Below are 21,867 nucleotides of genomic sequence, written 5' to 3'. Positions count from 1 at the left end.
GAAAGCCAGTCGGGAGAAAGAACATTGGCCCAGACTGGGAGGGCCAAGAAACACTTTACAGACAGATCATAGGAGGCCAGAGGAGTCAGGGACTGACCGTCGGGTGGCTGGATAGGTCTGGACTTGCTACCTCCCAGTCCTGGTGTCCTCCCACCTGCCTCAGGCCCACAGTCTTTGACTCCTTCTCTTAGAGCCTAGAAAGCCAGAATCATGGTCCAGTCATGACAGCAGCAGAGGAGGAAGTGAAGGGTTGGGGAAGCCTTCAAGCCAAAGCTGGGCTGGGCAAGCAAGGGCCTCAGGGACAAAGCTGGGCAAGGACAGGCTTGCAGCCAGGGCCTCTGGTCTACCTTCCCTGGAGCTCAACTCCAGCTCTGGCCACAAGTTCAAGCCCCGCTACAGGGAGCTGAGCAGCTCCAGCCAGGATCTTGACCACCAGAAGACCTCAGATGAGCTCCCATTCCTAAGGCCACAGCTTCAGCACAGTTCCTCTCCTAAACCCCAACTGCCTCCTCTGACCAATCCAGACCCCCACCTGCCTCACCCTGCACACACCCAGTCTGCAAGCTCTGGAGGAAACTGAAGGGAGGCAGGCAGGAGTGTGGGGCCATCTGAAGCTGGAGGGATGGGGAGAGGTCCGTCTGTACAGCTGAAAAAGAACCCCTCCCTCCCCATTATGTGCTGCTTTCTCTGCCTCTAGTTTTATCCCCTCCCATTTGCTCTCCACAGAGTAATCCAAATGGTCTTAATGAAATGTAAATTTGAGCAAGAATCTTGCTTCTACCTCAAGCCATTCAAAGGTGTCCTGTTGTACACATGGACATAAAGATGGGAACAACAGACACTGATGGGTGACAGGATCTGTCATACCCTGAACCTCACCACCATGCAATATACCCATGTAACATGTAACAAACCTGCACATGCGCCCCCTGAGGATGTAGGGAAACTGGAACTGCTACCCACGGCCTGCAAGGCTCTGCACAATGTGGCGCTGCCAGCCCTGACCACCCTGCAGCCTCACTGATGATGCCCCAAGCTCCAGTCACAATGGCCTCTGCAGTCTTGAACCTGGGGTTCCTTGTCCTCTTTCTGGGACAAAGGAATCCTTTTGATTCTCTCTGATCCTCTCCTGACCTCCTTCACCTATAAACTCATTCATTCATTATCCGCTCAACAAATATTTACTAAGCATCTACTAGTAGGGGCTAGCCCTTAACATCTACATTTTGATAAGAATTATACCAACACTGAGAATTTTTCATCAATAAAGTAACTCTTAATGAGCTTCATTAAGTCAATTAATTCCTTGATCACTTTTCTATTCATTTGTGTTAAACCATTTCTTCACCCTTCCCCATTTTTTTGAATTTTGTGGAGATTATTTTCATTGGGATCAATTATTTTTAAATTGTTAAAGGCGACTATTGGCTTATGATCAGCTTTTGGCTCACATCAGATCTCACAAATTCGAGTTTTTGCCACTGTTGGGATTCTTTTCTGGCAATTATTTCTACCAGAAAATGCTTCCCGAGCCAGCTTCACCAGCTCTAAACTTCTCAGGAAGATTTGATTCTTCTGTCAATTTTTAGTTAGTAACATACTTTACCAGGTGCAGTCTTAGTTGTTGCCAGTTTTACTTTGTGTTAATTATTTCAACCAATTTTAATTTTTTTGTGGATCTTTTTTTGGAGAATAATATCTCAATAATACTAATGAGATCTTATGCTCTTGTCAAAGGCATATTTTAGCAGTGATCTGATAAGCACTCTGAGGATCAAAGAATAGCATAAAAACATCCTCAGGGCACAAAGGCAGGTCAAAGCATTGAACTCTGCATTTGGGTGGAGTGCCAGCTTGGAACCAGGTGCCTGAGGGAGCCCTGCCCACTGCCCACTGCTCCCCAGAGCCCTGGCCCCTGCCAAGAAGATGCCTCATGGATGGGAAACAGCTTCTGGCTGGGGGAGAGCGGCTGCCTGGAAGAGATGGCCTCTGACTGACAGAGCTGGGGTGCAGCCTCAAGGCCCCATGCCAATCGGATGCAGCGTCTGCTGGGCACAGATATTTCTACTCAGAAAGTATCTCAGAGACACTCAGCTGAGAAAGGAAGCAGACGCTTCTTAGTGCCTTAGTTTCCCCAGCCATAAAAGGATGTAATTGACTGGGGTACTCTCAGTCCAAGGCTATGACTTCCATTCACTGGCCATGAGTCTCTGAACCTACTCCAGGGGTCCCCTCTGCCTCCTAATTGAGACTCTACCTGCAAACAGCAGGGGACAGGGCTTTCCACCTGGATTGAGTGTGACAAGACCAAGTGTGGAGGGCTGAGAGCTACAGATGCTCTCACCTGGGAAACTGTGTGTCCCGACCCTAGGAGACCAACAAAAGAGAAAGAGACCTCACTGGGAGTTCCTTTCTGCTGGCTTGGCCCTGCCACACCCATTCCCCAATAGTCCTGTCTCCATATACGACGCCACAGGGTATGTAGCCGGCAGGCACTCTGGGAATGCAAATGGAGAAACCAAGACCCAGAAAGGGGAAGGGACCAGCCCAAGGACACACTGTGAGGTGGTGGCAGAGCTGGGATGTGGATGCAGCAGTTCTGGCTCCCAGCCCCGTGCCCACCAACCTGCTTACGGGAGTACTTCAGCCCGCAGGAGAGCCTCCTCCACCCTGCTCCCACGTGAGGAACTGCCGACACTACCTCTGCCCAGGCTGCCTCAAAACGCCGCCTCCATCGCCCCTGTAACAGCCAGGAAAGAGGTGGGGCCCTCAATCCAACAGCAGCGGGGAGGCTGGCTCAGGAAGGAACCACCCTCACCTCCTCTGCGGGTATCATCCCGGCGGACTGAGAAGGGAGACCCTGGGGTGATAGACCCCACTGGGGCGGCTTTGTAGGGCCGTCCCAGCCTTGGAAAACTGACCACCTGTGAGAACAAAATCCAGCAGCCCCCAGCGCTGGTCCAGGGTTGTGTGTGTGTGTGTGTGTGTGTGGTGTGTGAGTGTGAGAGACAGTGCATGTGTCTGTGTGGGTGGGTGTGCATGTGTGTGTGAATGTGTGTATGTGAACATATGTGTGTGTATAGGTGTGTGTGGTGTGTATGGGGGTGTGTAGTGGGCATGTAGTGTGCGTGCATGTATGTGGGAGCGAGTGTGTGTCATGTGTGTGTGAGAGTGCGTGTGTGTGTCCGCACATATTCAGCACCATCCCTCCCACAGCTAGAGCTAGGGAGGGCCTGCGAGTGTCTTTACCGCCACCTCCCCAGGCTCATGGCAGGCAGGGCCTGGTTCTCGCCTGAACTCTTCCACATGCCAGCTTGCTGGGGTATCCCAGGCAAGCATCTTTTCCTCTCTGGACACAACCTAGTCCTCTGCAAAATGGAGCTAGTATTTGTCCTCTTAGCCTCCCAAGGGTGTTGTGATGATGAAATGATAGACTCTGAGACATCTGTGCCCTTCCCTGGCATGAGGTGACCCAGGAGGCCTCCTGGGAATGGAGCTGGTGAGGCATTCTCTCTGGAGGCAGTTGCTATTCCAGAGGCTGGCCTCTCATGGCAGGCCACCTTCTAAGATGGTCCCCAGTGATCCTGCCCCCTGGCACTCACACCCTTATGTCATCTGCCCCACTTCCTTGAGTGTGGGCTGGACCTAGTGGCTTGCTCCCGAGAAAGGAAACACAGCAAAGGTGATGAAACGTCACATCTGTGATTCGTAGACAGACTTTCTTCTTGTGAGCAGACACCGTCTTTCAATGGTTTTCAGGAAGCTGGCAGCCATGTTGGAGAGGCCCATACGGCATGGCCGCCGCAGCCAGCAAGGCATGGAGGCTCTCAGTCTAGCAGCCCGTGAGGAATGCATTCTGCCAGCAACTAAATTACTGAGCTTGAAACAACCCCACATGAATCTTGAGATGAACCCACAGCCCCAGGTGACACCTTGATCACAGTCGGAGAGAAACCCCAGAGCAGAGGACCCCGTAAAGATTCCTGTCCCACAACAATGAGAGAATAAGTGGGTATTGTTTCTAGCTGCTAATTTTGGAAGTAATGTGTTACACAGCTGTAGATAATACACTGTCACACTGGCATACATGCTCTGTAGAGAAGGGCCCTCTCCTCAGGCCATTGAGAGGGGGCCCTGCAGACAGCTCTCTGCCTGACAACCCATGTTGTTGTGAACTTCCTCCTACAGCACAGGCCTTGAGGTGGAGTGTTTTGAGGAGAGGAGCCCAGAGGACAGAGCCCTGTCTCCAGCTGCCCTACCCAGGCCCCCTGCCCTCAGCTGGGCAGAGGAGGAAAGTGGGAGAAGCTGCTTCACGTCCTCAAGGAGCCACAGCCGTGAGTCCTTTCCAAAGAGTAATCCTCCCAGGGCTGGGAACTCCAGGCCTGTCTGGAGCAGGGCAAGTTTTCCAAAGCACATCCACTTCCCCTGTCTCCCCTGCTCTCACCAGTACCCCAGGGAGGACAGGGAAATGACACCAATCATCTGCAAGACTGTCAGAAGCTTTGCCTGATCAAGTCCCAACAGACTTAAAAGGTAACCGTGTTCATACCCATTTTACTACTTGAAATTATTAGTAGAATTTACTCATCAGAATGACTTAGCAGCAGAGACAGGATTTGAACCTGTGTAACTCAAAGCCCATGCTAATTCCACTTGTTTTACAAAAGGAAAACTGAGAATCAGAGAGTTTGAACATTCTGATGGCACCCACAGGTAGCCCCACTCAGTCCTTCCTGGATACTGTCGTCAGGGATTAGGGTTTTTAAAGATTGAGGGGAGAGGACACGCAGGATGGAACAGGACTGTAGGAGCCCAGGCCAGCGGTGCTCCCACTTGTCTGGCAAGAGTGGGTCTCCCTCCTGCTCTCCATCAAGTCATCATGCCAACCAGCAAAGTTGATTTATTAAAACTCCTTTCTGGGGTACCACACGAATTTTTCCCCACTGAGACTCAGAGAAGAAGGGCAGCCACTCCCGCCACACAATATTAAAATGTCAGGAGTTTAAGGCCTGCGTTGGTTGAGTCATAAGTTATCAGCACCCAGTGAGGGCCGACAGAATGCCTCCCTTAAATTATTAAGCAGAAAGCGTCAGACTGTAATATTTTGCTAAACCAAAGTACAGACACAGACAAAGATGTCATTTCAATATTTGAAACCAGCAAGTTTAATTTAAAATAAGAGCAAACCAATAAGCTCAGAACATAGCAGCGTATGAGAGGAAAATTATACTGTGAGAGGAAAAAAAAGTGGAAGGACTTAAGAAATTTATAAAAGTAATCTCCAAGTGGAAATTAGAAATCAAGGCCTAGAAACAGAATAACACAAAAGAAATATTACTGTCCACTTTCTAAATCAATATAACACTGCTCCACGCCGGAATTACCATGGTAACTCAAGTAAAAAGAATCAAGCAATTCTTATTATTTCAAAATAAAATCACAGCCTGAAGCCTGGGTTTTATTACAACCACTGATAGATCGCTGGCTTGTATTTATCTGAAATATTGCTTTTCAATCAGCTGGTTTATGAATGTACACAGGCCTCTCACCAGCCCACTTACCACCCCATTTTGAGGCTAGGGGCCAACCAATGAATTGATTCTCACCTCGCTGCATCTGCATATATGCCCAGGTCTAAGTCAGCTCTGGGAACACAGAGCATCACATCCTTTCAAGCTGTCTAGTGGCTTTGCAGGACAGAGAGGAAAATCTGAAAGAGGCAATGGGGACTGACCTCATTATGGTCCCTCCCCTGCCAGGGTGGCTCTGGAAGGAATGGAGCTGGGCTCCCATGGCAGCCCCCCTCAAACTGCCCACAGCAAGCTTCCTTCCACCCCAAGTCATCTCGAAGGTTCCTCACCTTTCCTTGAACTCTGAGAGTCTTTCTCTGCATCCTCATGTCTGACAGCTGGAAAAGGGAGCAGACAGAGCACAGAGAGTGAGTGCACTGACTCTGCAGTCAACCTGCTTGGGTTCACAGCCCAGCTCTAGCACTCTTGAGCTGTAGTGGAACCAATTACTCAATCTCTTTGTACAATAATTTTCTCATCTGTAAAATGAGGGTAATAGTAGCTTCTTCCTAAGGTTCTTAGGGGTATTAAATGAGATTATATATGGAAGATGCTTGGTGGACTGATTACAAAAATGACCCCAATTCGCTACCCCTCCCCATAGCCACACCATTTGTTATATGACTTTCACCTCCTACCTTCAAGAGCAGAATCTGCTTCTCCACCCTTTGAACTTGGGCTGGCCTTGTGATTTATTTTGGCCAATAGAATGCAGCAGAAGTGACAACATCCCAGTGCCAAACCTTGGCCTCAGAAGCCTTGTGTAGGCCGGGTGCGGTGGTGCGTGGTGGCACGTGTTTGTAATCCCAGCACTTTGGGAGGCTGAGGCAGGTGGATCGATTGATCCCAGGAGTTCAAGACCAGACTGGGCAACATAGTGAAATCTCATCTCTACAAAAAATACGAAAATTAGCTAGGCATGGTGATGTAGTCTCAGCTACTTGGGAGGCTGAAGAAGGAGGATCACTTCAGCCCAAAAGGTCAAGGCTGCAGGAAGCTGTGATTGTGCCACTGCGCTCCAGTCTGAACAATAGAGCGAGACTCTCTCAAAAAAGAGAAGCCTTGTGTGCTTCCACACCTTCTGGACCGGTCTCTGCCATAAGAACAAGTCGGACAAGCCTACTGGCTAATGAGGGCCTCGCAGTCTTTTCACGCCCAGCATCCAACTGATCAGCCATCCTCCATCCTCCAGGTGTGAGTGAGCCCAGCTGAAACCAGAAAAACTGCTCAGCCAAGCCCTGCTTAAATCACTGACCCACAGATTTTCAAGTTAAATAAATGCTTATTGTGTTGAGGCTCTACATTTTAGGGTAACTGATTACGCAGCAATAACTACTTGATACATATAGACGGCACAATGCTGCACTTTTAAGTAAGGGTTCAGTATAATGATAGCTATTGTGTTTTATGACTCCTAAAGGCTGAGAGGCCAAAGCCAAAAGATCATACTGTAACTGTGCAGAGAGCAATGTCAATTCACACAAGCATGAAACTTTCTGGTTTACCAAGTGTGTGCTTGGACATAAAGTGCCAGTTAGGTGTTTCACCCTTTGTAGGGATGAGAAAATTGAGGCCCAGTGCATTGCCTGAAGTCACACAGCAGTCAGCTGGGACAAAACCCAGGTTTTCTGAATCATGCTAGCAGACTACACCTGAAGACAGGAGGCCACTCAAGAAAGCCCAGTTGACCTCCAGGGGAAGGGACAGGAGGGAGGATCTAGTGATCTGAGCCCATGGGCCTTCATACTGGGCAGCTGCCCCTGCAATCTGGACCAACCTACTCACTCCTCTCACACCACCTGCTTTTACTTTTCCCCTAATTGTATCAGCTACTGTGGACTCCTGCCTTAGACAGAACACGAAATGAACACATACCCACCAGTGGTGAACAAATTGTTGCTAGGTTTGGTGGATGTGTCTCTGAGCATGGTCTGGAATGGTCTGGGAGAAACCTCAGCCAACTAAAGGAGAAAGGGCATGCCAGGCAAGGAGGACATAGGAGCAAGGGAATAGAGGCAAATGCTGAGTCTTCATGGAACCCAAAACCAGAGTAGATATACTAAACCTGCATAGTTTAGTGTGATGGTCAAAGCAGCAGTAGGCCTCAGGCAGGATGCCAGGGTAGCAGAGGTTTGGTCAGACTGGTTGTAATGAGCACCAGGAGAAAGATAGTAGGTGAGATGAGAATGGCGGTAGCAGAGGACAAAAAGGTAGGTCCAGAGTTCCAGATGAATGCAATCCGGTGATGTGCTGATGCATGCTTAACAACCAAGTCTTTGGGAAAACGCCCTGATTTGTAGTGTTTGCTTATGTCCATGGTACAAACTGTGGCTAATTTCAAGCTACCAATGCAGTGTCTCTGAACTCAGAGTTGGGAAGAGATGCACAGAATATCTTGCAAGCCAGGACAAGTTGACTCCACTGGTGTAGTCCAATCCCAAATATGGGCTTGCCAGGAAAACTCACTCTAGCAGCACCACAAAGAGCTAAGCCTGGGAATGGGAGGACATCTTGCATGTCTCAATGTCCTCCAACTCCAGACAGGACAGGGAAGCAAGATGGGATACATGCCATAGGAACCTCTGGGGCTTCTCCACTTCAAAAGGACCAGGACAGATGTGAGTGTCCACCAGCACCTTTCACCTACATCTGAGGATAGAACTGCATCTTCTGGGCTGTCAGTAGGCTGGCAAGGGGTAAAACTGGGACACCCAAGCACGTGGTCCGTAGTCCCAGTCCAGTTGATGTTTGCTGTAATCAGAGTTTTCTACTACCCAGCCTCATCACGCCTCGGGGCTAGGGCAGAAGGCATGGCAAAAAGATGCTGATGCTCTAGGCTCCAATTCCTCATGGAACCCTAGGCAGCCCTTTTGCCCTATTTGAACCTCGACTTCCACCTATAAATGGAGGAATTTGCAAAGAGTGGTTTTAGAGACCTCTTCCCAAGGTGCCACCTGCCGTGGGGATCTGGACATGGGCAAGTAGTGAGGTCAGCCTTCCTCCCAGGCAGCAATGATTAAGGGCCATGATAAATAAACTGGCAGAGTGAGGGTACAGACCCAGTGCTTACCAGTGAACAAAGCACTGGACTGGACACAGAGTTATTTCAGATCATACTGTAACTGAACACGGAGCAATGTTGCTCCACACAGCCATGAGGCTTTCTGGCTCATCAAATGTGTACATGGACAGTATCTCACTTAATCCTGAGTATAATCCTGCCAATTAGGTATGGCTGTTCTCACTGTAGAGATGAGAAGGTAGAGAGGCAAAGGTTTAGAGGCAAGCAACCTCTACACTGGGTGGGCGTGTAACACAAAATCACAGTAGACATACTGGACCTGCATAGCTTAGTGCAATGACAAAGGTGGCAGCAAGTCAAACAGTACCTGGCACACTGGGACACCCATGTCCTTTCCTCTACCTTCTGCCCTAACATCTTCTAGTCTTCTCAGCGTCCCTGAACAGGGCTTTCTGGGAGGCCCTCTAGACCCTGGAGATGGATCCAGCAACAGCCTTGGCCTCCCTGCTACATGGGGGCACAGCTCTGGAGGGATCTCCTAACTCCCTGGACCTGCATCTGCTTTAGACCCCAACATGGCTCAAGTCACTGGCCCCCAGCCTTCCCTAGCTGCACCATCACAGCTCTGCCTTCTGCTCAGACAGCACAACCTGTCTAGCCACGGCCACCTCCCAACTGTGGCAGCCTCGCCCTGGGCCATGGCTGAACCTCGTGTTTCCTTTGCCCATGACCACAGGGAGTCAACTGCCAGTGCTCACTGGCAATCATCCATCTGTTCCAAGGGTGAGAGACCAAAATAGACCTCCTCTTGGTGCTGCCTACAAATAGGGCCTGCTGTGAAGTTCCTTAAATGGAAGCTCATGGGGCAGCCACCTGGTCTGACTCTGGGACACAGGGTGACACAGGGTGGAGTAAGGAATCAATTCTCGGGAGGGAGAGGCGGGTCCCAGCTCTAGGGAAACGTCCATTTTCATGTGCTAAAGGCATATTTGTGGGACATGTTCAGAAACAGACAGCAAGAGAAAAAGGCAGTTCCCACAACCACAGAGGCCAAGTGAGTGGCCATGCCAGCACTGAGCCCCGGCATCCAAAGGGTGAAGCTTTTAGGCGAGCAGCAGCCAGTGATCTCAGCTTCCCCCAGTCCTAATGCTCCTGAAAGGCTCTCTCCTGCTCCCTGTAATTGGGCATCAGTAGTTAATGCAGTATTGACTGCATTACACGCTCCCGTGCCTCCCCTCACTAATGCCAATTGCATCACCTTGTACAGTCACCGGCTTGCTTAGCCAATAGCTGTTAAAAGCAATCCAAATCATGAATCATATGGGAAACTTTTAGCAAGACACCACCATCCAAGGAGACAATTTACAGTTGAGTTAATCTGGGTACATTAGCGAGACATGGATTCTGGACGACAGACCAATTTATGTTGTTTCCCTGTCCCCCTCTTAGTGCTGCTCTGTGTGAGCAAATGAATGGAAGAGCAGGGAACAGAGAGAAGCACCTGCTTCTTCACCCAAGGCTCGGGTGTGTGTGTGTGTGTGTGTGTGTGTGTGAGGGGGTTACCCATCTTTACAGACACTCTGCCTGGCTAAGTTTGGGCAGGAAGGGGAAGCAGCTGTATGTACAGCTCAGGATGTGATGCCTCATTCCCAGCAGAAAGGAGGGCTGCCACTGGGGCTGGTTATGGTAGATGCAGATGGTAACCCTCCCACTCCCCTGCTTCTAGGCACTGGGCAAGTACATGATTTGGTCCCCACCCTGCCAGACTCACAAGGCCTTTACCAGGCCTCAGCAGGCAGCAGTGTCCACTTGGCTCTGCCTTCCTGCTGATGGGCTGGGGTCTCTGGCATGGAACAGCATCAGGGCCTGCCTGCCTCTCCAGGGCTGGGACAGTGGTGAGTACACTCTGCCAGGAGAGGCCCCAGGACTCTCTGTGGCCTAGAACATGAGGGTCTATCCTAGGAAATCCTACTGGTGGCCCAGCAAGGGCTGGTTCGTACCCAAGCATAGCCATGTGCCGGTTCTGGTGGATCAACTGAGTCAGCTGTGGAGGCTGTGCTCCTAGCGGTCATTCACAATTGAAGACTCCGCTGTCTGGTCCTCCTCAGTCCAGCTTCACTCTCTTTGGCATTTTTACTTATTAAAAATGCTCTAGGAATCATGTCTGGTGTTTAGTTCCACAACCCGCCTGCTGCTTCCTGTGGTCATCCCCACCTTCCTGGTGGGCCTTTGCAAAGACCGTTTATACCCAGCCCTGCCCTTCTCCTGTGTGCACCTGGGAGTATCCCAGCATCCCCAGCTGGATGCCCCAGCATCCTCTCCTGCCCAGTCCCACACAGACCAAAGCTCTCACTGTTCTTGGGCCCTCTCAGACTCTCTGCCGTCTGCTCCTACTCAAAGGCCTCTTCTCAAACAGCCCAAGGGCTCATTTGACTTGGGTAGGGTTCAGAGCTGTAGCTCTCTTTGCTCCCCTGGGACTTTAACCCTCCCCCAAAAGCCCACTGCCTGGTGCCAGCCCAAGCCGCAGGTGCCAGGGGAAGAAGGGCTGTTTCTCCGGGAAAGTTGGAGCTCAGCTGCCTTTCGCTGACAGGCAGACCCAGCAGCATTTAGAAAGCCCGGACCCTGAGTTCCAGTAAAGTGGAGATGGCTAGGCCAAGAGCAAGCATCCAAATGAAAGCAATTAATCTTAAAACTCGAAGTTTAACCGTTTGCAAAACAGATCTTTCTGTCTCTGTGGTGACCCTTCACTGCTCGACCTAATGGATTACTTTATTAATAATGCACTGTGCTTAAAAGCAAAAAAAAAATTTTTTTTCTGACGATTCAATACTTCAGAAAGTCTCTTAAACCCGTTGCTACGGCAAAACGATTGATATTTTATTATCTTTCAGAAGTGCAACATGAAAGCCCTGCAGCCCAGCAGAGCGGGAGCTTTGGTCCTCGGCAGCTGGCAGACCCGACTTCAACCAGAGGAGCCCCAGCCTCTCCCGACAAGATGCTGTCAGATGGAGAAAAGGCGTTGGGGGTGGTTAATAGCAGCCCTGAGTCCCTGCTGCAGCCAGACAAAAGGTGCTGTATGCAGGGAACGCACCCTTTGGGGGACCTGGGGGGTGGGGGAATGCTGCCACCCAGTTCAGGTAGCCACCTGCTGAGAGGGCAGAAGTGTTCAGGAAGGAGTTAGGTGGTTGGTTTGGAGGAGCAGATGAGTGGATCCAGAACCTTTCTCCCTCCTCCAATTGAAGGTGCCATCTTCAAGGTTTCCTGGAACTAGGGGAGGCCAGACTCCTCTTAACAGGGAGTGGAGTGCAGATGCATGAGCAGAAAGGTTGCTTTTGAAAGACAGCTATAGGCTGGGCAGGACAAGAATAGGTGGCTGCTTAGGACCCCAGTGGCTGTGCTTGTGCTATAAGAGACCCCAGAGCCCAGCAGCTCCATGGTAGTGGGCACCATATTGTTTAGACTGGACAGTCTAGGCTGGGGATGGAGGGGCATCTGGAGCTCTGTTTCACAGCTCTAACAGAAACCAGAAGAAACATCTGCCCAGGGTGCTTGAGGTACACCACAATTTGGAGGCAGAGAGCTGGCTAAAATGACCTCCAGAAATCCATTCCCACTCAAGGCTCATCTGAAACCCTTTGTATTATCTCAGAGCCAGAGGCATCATGAGGTGCTTGGGCAGAGCAAGATCCTGGGTGCAGGTAGGGGGTGTCATCTTGTTGGCATGAGACCAATCTCCCCGGCCTGAGGCCTCCCATGTACAGAGCCTGAGTCTTCCGGATTCCTGGCTTGGGCCTGGGGAGCCAAGCATGCCAAATAACCTCTGCTCAAGATGAACCCTACATGCTCCCCATAGTGACAGTATCCCCAGGTACCAAGGAAGTGCCCTCTGCTCTGGCTTCTCCAAGCCTTTCATTTTTACCAAGAGGGAAAGTGAAGCATGACTGTTCCAAAGTAACATGAGGAGTTCGTGATGAAAGGCACTAAATCAAGGTCTCCTCCCTCCCTGTCTGGCCTGACCCCAGACCCCTTCTTCGCCTTTTCATTCTATATGAAGTTGTCCGATGGCCTACATGGGGCTCCAAGGAAGGGGTCCTTGTGAATAGAGAAGACATACTGAAGATGATGTCCCACCCCAGCTAGCCCAGAAGCACTGAGGTTTCCCCCATCCTCTCTCTTCCTACACCCATGCTGAGAGCCACAGAGCCTCCTAGATGCCACCCCCAGGCCAGATACTTCAAGTTCCACCTCCCTGCTGGATGTCTCAGAAGACAGTAGGCAGCCTGGGGGCATCAGCACCTGGCAGCAGCAATGCGAGCATCCTGTGTGACCCTGAGCAAGTCACTTAGCTTTGCGTTTTCACCAACTGGTCACATCAATAACAACGCTGCCCCGGGGGCAGAGGGCACGGGTCCAGCGGGCACGGGCCCAGCAGAGACTCCTGAGTGGAAGGTCAGAGGATGGCCACTACAGTCACTTTAAGAGGATTCCCGCTGACTCAAAGCAAACCTACCCTTTTGGTACCTCACCAATGGCAGAACGCCGGCGGCAGCGAGGACACCAACAATCACAAATGCCCCTACACCACCAACACACAGGCCTCACCTACAGGGCCGGAGGTCCTGGGACAGCCAGGGTACCGCCTCTCTCCTGACCCTGGGGACTCATCTTAGGGCACCCACTTGGCTTTCCCCTCAAGGGGGCTGGGATCCCCAACCTTCTAGGACACTTAACTGCAGGGCACTCCCTGCCAGGAAGGCTTTGGGGTCTATGGGACCACCTGCTAGTGGCTTCCAGCAGCTATGGGCTCCTCTGTTCCGACCTTTCCCGTGCCCTGCAGTTTTCTAGGGTGCATTGAGGCTCGACCACTGAAGGTCCGTGCCATTCTCGCAGCCGCCCCCGCATGAGTGCTACTGGCCGGCGGCGGGACATTTTCTTCCTCTGGGCCAAACTCCCGCCTCCGCGCTCAAAGAGACAGGGAGATAGCGGGCCAGCACAAGAGGTGGCTCTCTTTCTCATCGAGTCACGCTCATGGAGATGTGCCCCGAGGGTCCAAACCGCCTTCCCCTCGTCTGCCGGGCACCCCGGCTCTCGCGCCGTCCTCCCGCGCTCCCGCTTGCCCCGAGCTCTGGAGTACGATTCTCCCCGAAGCCGCTGATTTGCTCAGCGCTCAGTGCCTCTCGGGTTACGCGGCGGCGGGGGCGAGGGTGATGGCTGCGGTGTGAGCAGCAGCCGCAGAGACGAAATGCTCAAAGCGAACCTCCGCGGCGCGGAGATCGCAGGGGAGCCGGAGCCTCCACGAGGCCCCGCGGCGCAGCACACGGCCGGTGCACAGCTCCTTGGCTCACGGCCGGGGTCCGCGGGGCGTGCGGCCCGGGGCTCATGCAGCCCGGGGCTCGCCCACCTTCTCCCCCGGCAAGTTCCGCCCGGCTGTCCCCCGGTGCTTCCCCCTGCCCCAGCCCTGGTCCCAAGCGTGCCGCCCGCCCCGCAATCCCCGCACAGCCCAGCAGGTGTGCGCCCGTGTTCCCGCGTGTGTGTGCCTGCGCGCCGCAGCGGGGGGCAAGGGGGCGAGGGGGTGAGGGGCGTCGAGACCCCGGCCCGCCACCTACCGTCCTCCTTGTCCAGCACCATCATCTCGGGCGCTCCGTGTCCAGCCGCAGCTAGGCTCGGCCGGGAGAAGGGCGCCGACTCGGGGCGCGCTTCGGCGGGGCGGCCGGTCCTCGGGCAGCTAGCGGGCTCTAATTACCCGCTTGTCCGGCTCTTAACCTAGATTGCACTCAGCTAGAATTACATTCAGGAGTGAAGCACTTCGCGGATACAAAAGCAGTCTCACCTACTTTTGTGCCTCAGAATTGCAAGGAACTACGAACTGCAATTTAGAGAGAGAGAGAGGGAGAGGGAGAGAGAAGGGGGAAAAGAGGATCAGAGCCGTTTCTTTGATTCTCACCTTCTAAATGGCTCAATTTGCCCAGTATAATCTGTCTTAATGTAATTGCATTTGATAGCTCATAACCCTGGCTCTGGCAACGACACAGCTTTCAGCCTCATAAAGTGTTTTCCCCTCGGATTTAATCTGAATCTCAATCTAAAATTATATTCAAAGAGATGGGGGAATCTCGCGGCCGTCTCCCGCTGCCTTTCTCCCTCAATGTATGAGGTTTGCACTCCTGCTACTGAATAAATGCACACATTTCCCGAGGCCCCCTCCCTCCCGGGTTAATGGGGGAGTGGAGACGCACTGCTGCCCGGCTCCGCAGCGCCACCTGGAGGCCTCTAGGTCCCAGCTCGGTAAGCGTCTCTCCTCGGATCCCAGGGTCGTGGTCTTCAATGTTTGTCAGGAGGATGCACCCCATGTATTACTCCCAGGCCCTCAGCCTTGATTTTTGTCTCCTCTTCGAGCAATATTTCTCTGATCACATCCTTTCCCTTCCTATCAGCTCTGCCCGGAGTTTCTGGTTGCTTCCCGGATTGTCTGGCAAAGTTAACCCTCTTCAGGGCACAAACAATCCTACCCTGAGTCTTACAGCACTACTCCTGACCCCAGCAGCATCCCCAAAAGCATTCTAACTCCATGGAGTAGGAGAGCTTATCTCAATTTCTCTCGAAGTAAGCCCAGGCCTGGCCTTGAAAGCCTTTCTCATTCTACAAATATTTACTGAGCGTATATTATGTGCCAAGCACAGTTCTAAGGCACTGGGGATACAGCACTGAACAAAACAAAGATTCCTGCTACTATTATGAAATTGACAATTCTTGCTCTGTAAGTCATAAGGCAGGAAAAGAGACAGTGTCTATCCCTTGTCCTGGACCCTGCTTCTCCCCAGAATCCTGGGGCTGATGTTCTGGCTGCCTACCCTAGGAAAGCAACCTACTCACCTACTTTTTTCTTTTCTTTCTTTTTTCTTCTTCTTCTTTTTTTTTTAAGATGGAGTCTCGTTCTGTTGACCAGGCTGGAGTGCAGTGGTATGATCTTGGCTGACTGCAACCTCCGCCTCCCAGGTTCCAGTGATTCTTCTGCCTCAGTCTACCAAGTAGCTGGGATTACAGGCACACACCACCATGCCCAGCTAATTTTTGTATTTTTTTAGTAGAGATGGGGTTTCACCATGTTGGCCAGGCTGGTCTCGAACTCCTGACCTCATGATCCACCCACCTCGGCCTCCCACAGTGCTGGGATTACAGGCATGAGCTGCTGTGCCTGGCCAGAAGGCTACCTACTTTTAAATCCCAAGTCTTTTTTCTTTGCCTAGACAGTACAGAGTTCCTGCGTGGGATAGAAATAATGATTTTTCTCCAGTTCAAGGAGGGGTCCAGACAGATGTGTTGGAGGCTTGGTCCTGGCAATCACTTCTGAGGACTAGACCCAGGGAAAGGGAAAGGGGCTGAAGGACCGCCAGTTGGGATTTTATCTCATCTCTGCCAATTACCAACAGTGGACCTTAGCAAGTCTCTTTCTTTATCTGGGCCTCAGTTTTCCTGGTTGTGAAGTGGGAGACCTACCTTCCTGCATCTACGGTTGTTGTGGGGATCAGGTGAGCTAATGCATGTTAATATGCTGTGTAAACTGTGGCACTCCAGACAATGCAGGGGTTTGGGGGAGATTATCCGGTTTGAAGGAGACCTGGAGGCTAGGTCTTACCCCTTAAACCCTGGGAGGCCCCAGTGCTTGACAGGGGTTGGGGGCAGGGGGCTGCAGCCATCTTCCTCTCTGCTAGGCATGGAAGTCAGGCTTTGAGAAAACAGAAAAGCACTGCTTCTAATGAGATGCCTCATCTGCAGCTCAGAGGGTTTCACTTTCCCCCTCATCTTGAATACTTAATCCTAATAGTCCTTGAGTATATTTGATGTTAAATATATCATTTTGCTCAGACTCAGTATGCCTCAGGACTGCGAGCTTGATCTCTCCCCTGCCACTGCCGCCAGACCCATGCCCTCAGGGTCTGAGAGAGGCTTTGGCACTGCTGCCACTGGCATATTTGGTGCCAGCCCCTCACACCCGCCAGAGCTGGGGGCTAGACAGTGTAGCACGCACAGGGCCTTACAGGCTGGCAAGCAGCAGCTTCTTGCCGTAGAAACCTCGGTGCTACTGGAGGCATTCACTCCATCGGGGCTGCATGCAGCCTTACTACTGACCTCCAGGGGCGGCTTCTCCTCACTTTCAGGGACTGGCCCTGACCCACAAACCAGAACTGGGTTAGCTGTGGCCACCCTTCTACTCTCTTGTCCATGAGTTTGTCTGAATACCAGCTCACCTCAGCCTCCAAGGTACCTAATTGGCAGCCACATGGCTGGCATCTCTCTGGGGAGTCAGGGCCCTGTGCCCCAAACCCAGGGACCAGAGCTGGCCTGGGGTGCTCAGCAATGGGCTGCAGAAGCAGGTAGGGCATGCCAGCAGGGGACTGGTGCTGTGTGTGCCCACAGGTGGCTCTTTCTGCACCCCCAGTTGTGAGCATGGTACTCCTAAACTGATCTGGAGAGGAACCTTCACAGCAAGTCTTGGAGGGTTTGGGTGGCTTGACCTTCCAGCCAGGAAGGGGGTTGCTGGGTTGACAGAGGCAGATAGGAACATCACTCATCCCATCTGATGTCCTCTTTCCGCTCACGGGCAAGCAAGTAACTCCCACCCCCACACTCGCCCCACCCCCATGCTCACCCCACCCAAGCTGCTTCTAGGTCCAGGGACACGCCCACACCACCAGAGTGGAATCCTCAGATCCCCTGGGGCTGCAGGAGGTAGTTTTCACCCAACACATTCCACAGGTGATGAGCATGTACTCTCACTTCAACAAGCCAAGAGTGCTCCAAAATGCCCTTGAAATGCCTCTGGGGATGGCAGGGAGAGGACAGCTATCAATCCCCAAGGTTAGTTTGAGGAGAAAGCGGGTGCTACTGGCTGTCTTACAAATATCTGGGCAGGTCCCAGCAATTTGCCCCTCCACCTGGCAGGAAAGTCCTGAGGAAGAGTTCCTGCATTAGGAGTGGGACGCAGGGCTTGAGGGCCCAGGCAGACTAGATATTCCAGAACTCTTTGGTGGAGACTGTCAGATGTGCCTCAGCCAGAGAGCCTGCTCCCAACACAATGCAGCTGCCTCCAAGACGGAGTTACAGGCTAGCCACACAGGTGATGCTCAGAGAGGTATTGGGGTGATGAGGACCCCTTCTCTGTGGCCACCACAGTTGACAGGACAGAGTAAACCTACAGACTTCATAGTGCAATCAGGATGCCTGCTGGCCACGTTCAGATGCCTCGCCCTTCCCCCTACTTACACAAAAGCAGCCAATGCTCAGGAATTTGCAACCCGCTGGAGTGAAGAAGTGCACAGTCGGCAAACTTTTCCTCTTTTGGTTTCTGGAGAGCCTGGACAGATCTCCTTGTAAGCTGCAGTTATAAATTGTTAGGCCTTATGGAGGCCCAAGCCAAATCTGCACCATAGCAAAGAAATCTCCCGTACCCCTGCACCGCAGCCCTGAAAAGGTTGTGGGTGTGCACTGACCAACTGTCCAAGTTTGCCTCGTGACTCAAGGGTTTCCTAGGATGCAGAATGTTCAGCACTAAAATTGAGATCGCTCTGAGTAAACAAGGACAATTGATCACTATAGTGAGTGGTGGTAGGGTGGGTCAAGGGACTAGACGGACTAGAGAGGAAGGCCAGGCAGCAAGACCCTTTCCCTGCAGCCCAGAAGTTGCCTCTCAATCCCAAACCTCCCAGCTTCCTGCCCCAGCACTTCATCCTTCAGGCACTAAGGGATTGTCCCAGCCTCGGTGGCGGATGGTCTCTGGGTCAGCCAGAGCTGTGAGTTCTTCCAAGAGACTGGCAGTGGAAAGTGTAGGAGTTGGACCCAGGGATGGATGGAAATTTTGTGAGGTCCAAAGCTTACTGCAGTTTGGGCGTGGGGCTCTTTAAGAAAAGGACTACAAGCCTACTAATACCAAATTACCACCAAGGACCTGGCAGCTGAAGGAACCTGAAGGACCCTAAACTTCGCTAACTTCAAGGTAAAACCGCCTTTAGTTGGACCTGATATTTTGGACTAGATGGCCCACCCACCTACCCCAGCCAGCGTGGCACTTCCCAACATGCCAGGCTGGGTGAACTGATGGCAGCTCCCTCCCCATCCCTGCCAGGGGCAGAGGCAATGTCACCCATGCCGAAGCTATGGAGTGCCAGACCGCAGGGACACTGCTTGTTTGACAGCACCCTCACCCCTGCACCTGCAGGATCTGTGGGCACCCCCACCCTCCCGCGGGGATCCGTTCCGCAGTAGGGAGCGGAAGGGGAACGTGCAGACACCCAGAGAGGCTGGGAGACTGGTTGGCAGTGGGCACTGCCTGGAAGCCCGCGGTGCGGGTTGCAGAGGCGCTCCGGATGCCCGCAAGGCGGCAAGAGTCCGTGAGAAAGTTCCCGGCCGGAGCGCGCAGGGCTGGCGGCCTCGTTGGGACCGGGAGACTTCCTAATCCCGCCGACGAAGCTCGGGCGCTGAGCCTGGCACCGCCGAGCCTGTCACGGCCGACCCCGGCACCTGCGCACACATCCAGCAGCCGCGCTTCCGGGAAGGCACCCATTAGCCGGAGGCGGCCCCGGGTGCTGAGGGCGCTGCCACCGCTAGCGGGGTGGACTCCGCAGGGCCAGCGCCGCAGTCTCCGCCCCGCGCCCCTAGCCCCGCGCGCCGGGCACCTACCGTCCTCCTGGTCCAACACCATGGTCCCGGAGGCTCCAGCCGGACTAGCGCCGAGGACACCTGAGGGGCTAGCGGCTCCGACTCCCGCCGCTGGCCGCCTGCGCTGCTCCCGCCGGCCCAGCGCTGGTGCCAAGTCGCGAGAGCCGCGGCTGCCGACGGGGGCAGACCGACCGGAGTCCGGAGCGCAGCCCCGCGGGCAGGGAGCGCAGGAGGAGGGACAGGGGGCCGGCGAGGGGGCGAGACGGCCAGGCCGGGATCGCGGGAGCCTAGCGAGCAGCCGCTGCCCGGGCCGGGCCGCAGCCGGAGCCTGAGCCGCGCGCGCGTCCTTCCTCGGTGCGGGCCGCGCTCGCCTCAGCCAAGTGAAGGCTGCATTTCCCAGGGCCCCTCAGATTCCCCTGTTAATTAAATCAATTCATTATGCTCAGATCTGATTAGCGGCCCTTCCCCCCCCTTTGAATCAATTATTCAATACACAAACATAATTGCTTGGGCCAGAGGTGCCCGCCATTAGCTTATTTAACTCCAAGGACACTAATTACCCGCAGGGCACGGGAACTTTTCTCATTAATTCTGACAAAACACAAAAGCACAGCCAGAGTGTGTGCGTGTGAGGAACTGTATGTGTGTGTGTGTGTGTGTTCGCATGCCAGAGTGAGGGCTGTGTGGGGTGGTGAGCCACTGTGTGAGCTCAAGACGAGGGTGGGGGTAGGACGATTGCGGGGGTGTGTGTGCGGGTGGGAGTGTGGGCTCCGTGCCTGTGATTCTGAACGAGTGCGCCAGGCTGGGCGTGACTCTGGGTCTGGGGACTGTGGGCCCGGACTGGGACCCGGCACAGGAATGTGTAGGAGATCGCGAGAGTGCTTGTGTGTGTGACTTTGTGAATGTGACTCCGCGGCTACCGTGGCAGGCGCCCCATCCCCTTTCTTTTTTCATTATTGCCCAGCCATTCCCCACGGCATGCTCAGCCCCACAGGGGAAAGTGCAGATCACAGAGGAGAAATTCGAGAGGATCAGGAGGCGGTGGTGACTCTGAACCCAGGCTGGGCCACAGTGTTCTCCACCCTGTCACCTGTTCAGGCTGGGCTTTGCTCTCCCTCAGTTATAAACCCCAGTTTCCCACCACCACCCCCCACTTTGCCCTCTCACTATCCCTCTCAATACCGCCCCCACTCTCAACTTTTATCCCCAAACCCTCCCCACCCCACCCTTGCACCCAGGAACCCCCAACTCCACCCACCCTAGACCTAATTCTTCACCTCCTGTCTCAAGGCTGTGCCCAGGGTGTGCCTATGGTTGATGAACTTCTCCACATTTTACCTCCCAGGAAATCTATTGAGAGAGCCAGTGAGAGAGCCCACAGAGGCAGGGACACAGAGGGTAATTGATTCCCCCAAATTAGGTTTCTGCTTTCTAAAGACGGGCATTGTTCCTATTCTCAATGTGCACAGAGGTATTGAAGATTTCCTTTTTGTTTCCTCGGGCAATGAATGAGCTTAATCCATTTGGCTTTATAAATCAGGAAACTAATATTCGCTCCTTCCATAGCAGCTTTTTAAAAATTTAATTGGTAAGGGAGGCGCAGTTAGTCACCCTTATACTGTCCCCAAGCCCCCACTTATCAAAGCACATTCTGATTGAGGGGTAGAGAGAAGGGAGGGAGCTCATCCTGATTCCTCCAGCTCTCTTCCATCCTCTCAAACAGACCGACATAGTGTCTGGGAAAGTTTGTAAAATGACTGCACGAATTATATTTAATTTGGTGAAGAAGGGAGGAGCACTCAGAGAGACTCTTCAGAATGATCTCCCAAATCAGCTGCTCTCAATTCCCCAGGAGTGACTGCCTAGATGGGTGCTGGCTGTTCCACGTACCAAGGCATCTGGTAGGGCCTGAAATTCTGTACCCCTTCACCCTCCAAGCCATGTAGCTGGCACGGACTGCACCCACCCAAAGAAGGCACCTTTTGCTACTTTGCACAAAGGCACCATACGGACTAGCAGGGCCCTGCAATTGGGTGTCTCTGCTTGGCCAGAGTTCATACTCAGAGAAGCCAGCCTGAGGTGTAAGCACCCAGACTCCCTGTTCCCACCATCACTTGCAGCAAGGGCCTATGTGAGCTCTTAAAAGACCAGCCTCCTGGTTTTCATAGAGAGAAAGAGAAAATTCAGAGAGTGTAAACATCATGAGGTGATCACAGATAATGAAGCAGATGCCCCGCCCTATCTCTGCATTTATATGGGGCCCCAGCTTTTGGTGAAAGACACTGAATTCAGTCCACAGCTGGGATTGAGACAGGGACAGATCTATCATGAGGACTGAGATCCTCAATGGGGGCCATGCTGGCAGAGAGACAATGAGAGGAGATCCTCATGGGTGGACTAGACTGAGAAGCAAGGCCAGGAGTTTAAGGGAATAATAGTTCCAAGTATGGTGCAAGGTGGGGCCTAACTCACCCCTGATCAGCACTCTGAGAAGAAGAGGGCAGTGGTGCAAATGAGAAACTGGGTCACTAGGAGCCCTGCAGCTTGGCTATGGGAGGCCCTCTGAAACAGCTGGTCATTAGAAGCTGAGATGTCACCTTGCTGGGCCAAGAGGAAAAG

The 21,867-nt window shown here is 52.9% G+C and overlaps 1 protein-coding gene across 16 annotated transcripts in view; it reads right to left on the bottom strand.

Moving 5' to 3' along the window:
* LMO1 (LIM domain only 1) overlaps positions 1-19,646 on the bottom strand; it is a 45,312-nt gene extending 25,666 nt beyond the window's left edge. For 2 of the 16 annotated variants that reach the window (XM_065528605.2, XM_074014408.1), the window contains exons 1-4: positions 19,270-19,646; positions 17,857-17,968; positions 14,199-14,458; positions 5,861-5,908 (exon numbers count right to left, since the gene is read on the bottom strand). In XM_065528605.2, coding sequence (XP_065384677.1) covers positions 5,861-5,908; positions 14,199-14,223 — 73 coding nt within the window. In that variant the 5' untranslated portion in view covers positions 14,224-14,458; positions 17,857-17,968; positions 19,270-19,646. Of the gene's footprint in view, positions 1-5,860; positions 5,909-14,198; positions 14,744-17,856; positions 17,969-19,269 lie in introns of those variants that run through there. The other 14 variants (XM_074014406.1, XM_074014410.1, XM_065528604.2 and 11 more) reach the window with 10 other exon arrangements.
* Between the last annotated feature and the right edge of the window lie 2,221 nt (positions 19,647-21,867).

This window comes from Macaca fascicularis, chromosome 14, assembly GCF_037993035.2.
Source record: "Macaca fascicularis isolate 582-1 chromosome 14, T2T-MFA8v1.1".
NCBI classification, from domain to species: Eukaryota; Metazoa; Chordata; class Mammalia; order Primates; family Cercopithecidae; genus Macaca; species Macaca fascicularis.
This window is presented reverse-complemented; position numbering and strand designations above follow the sequence as displayed.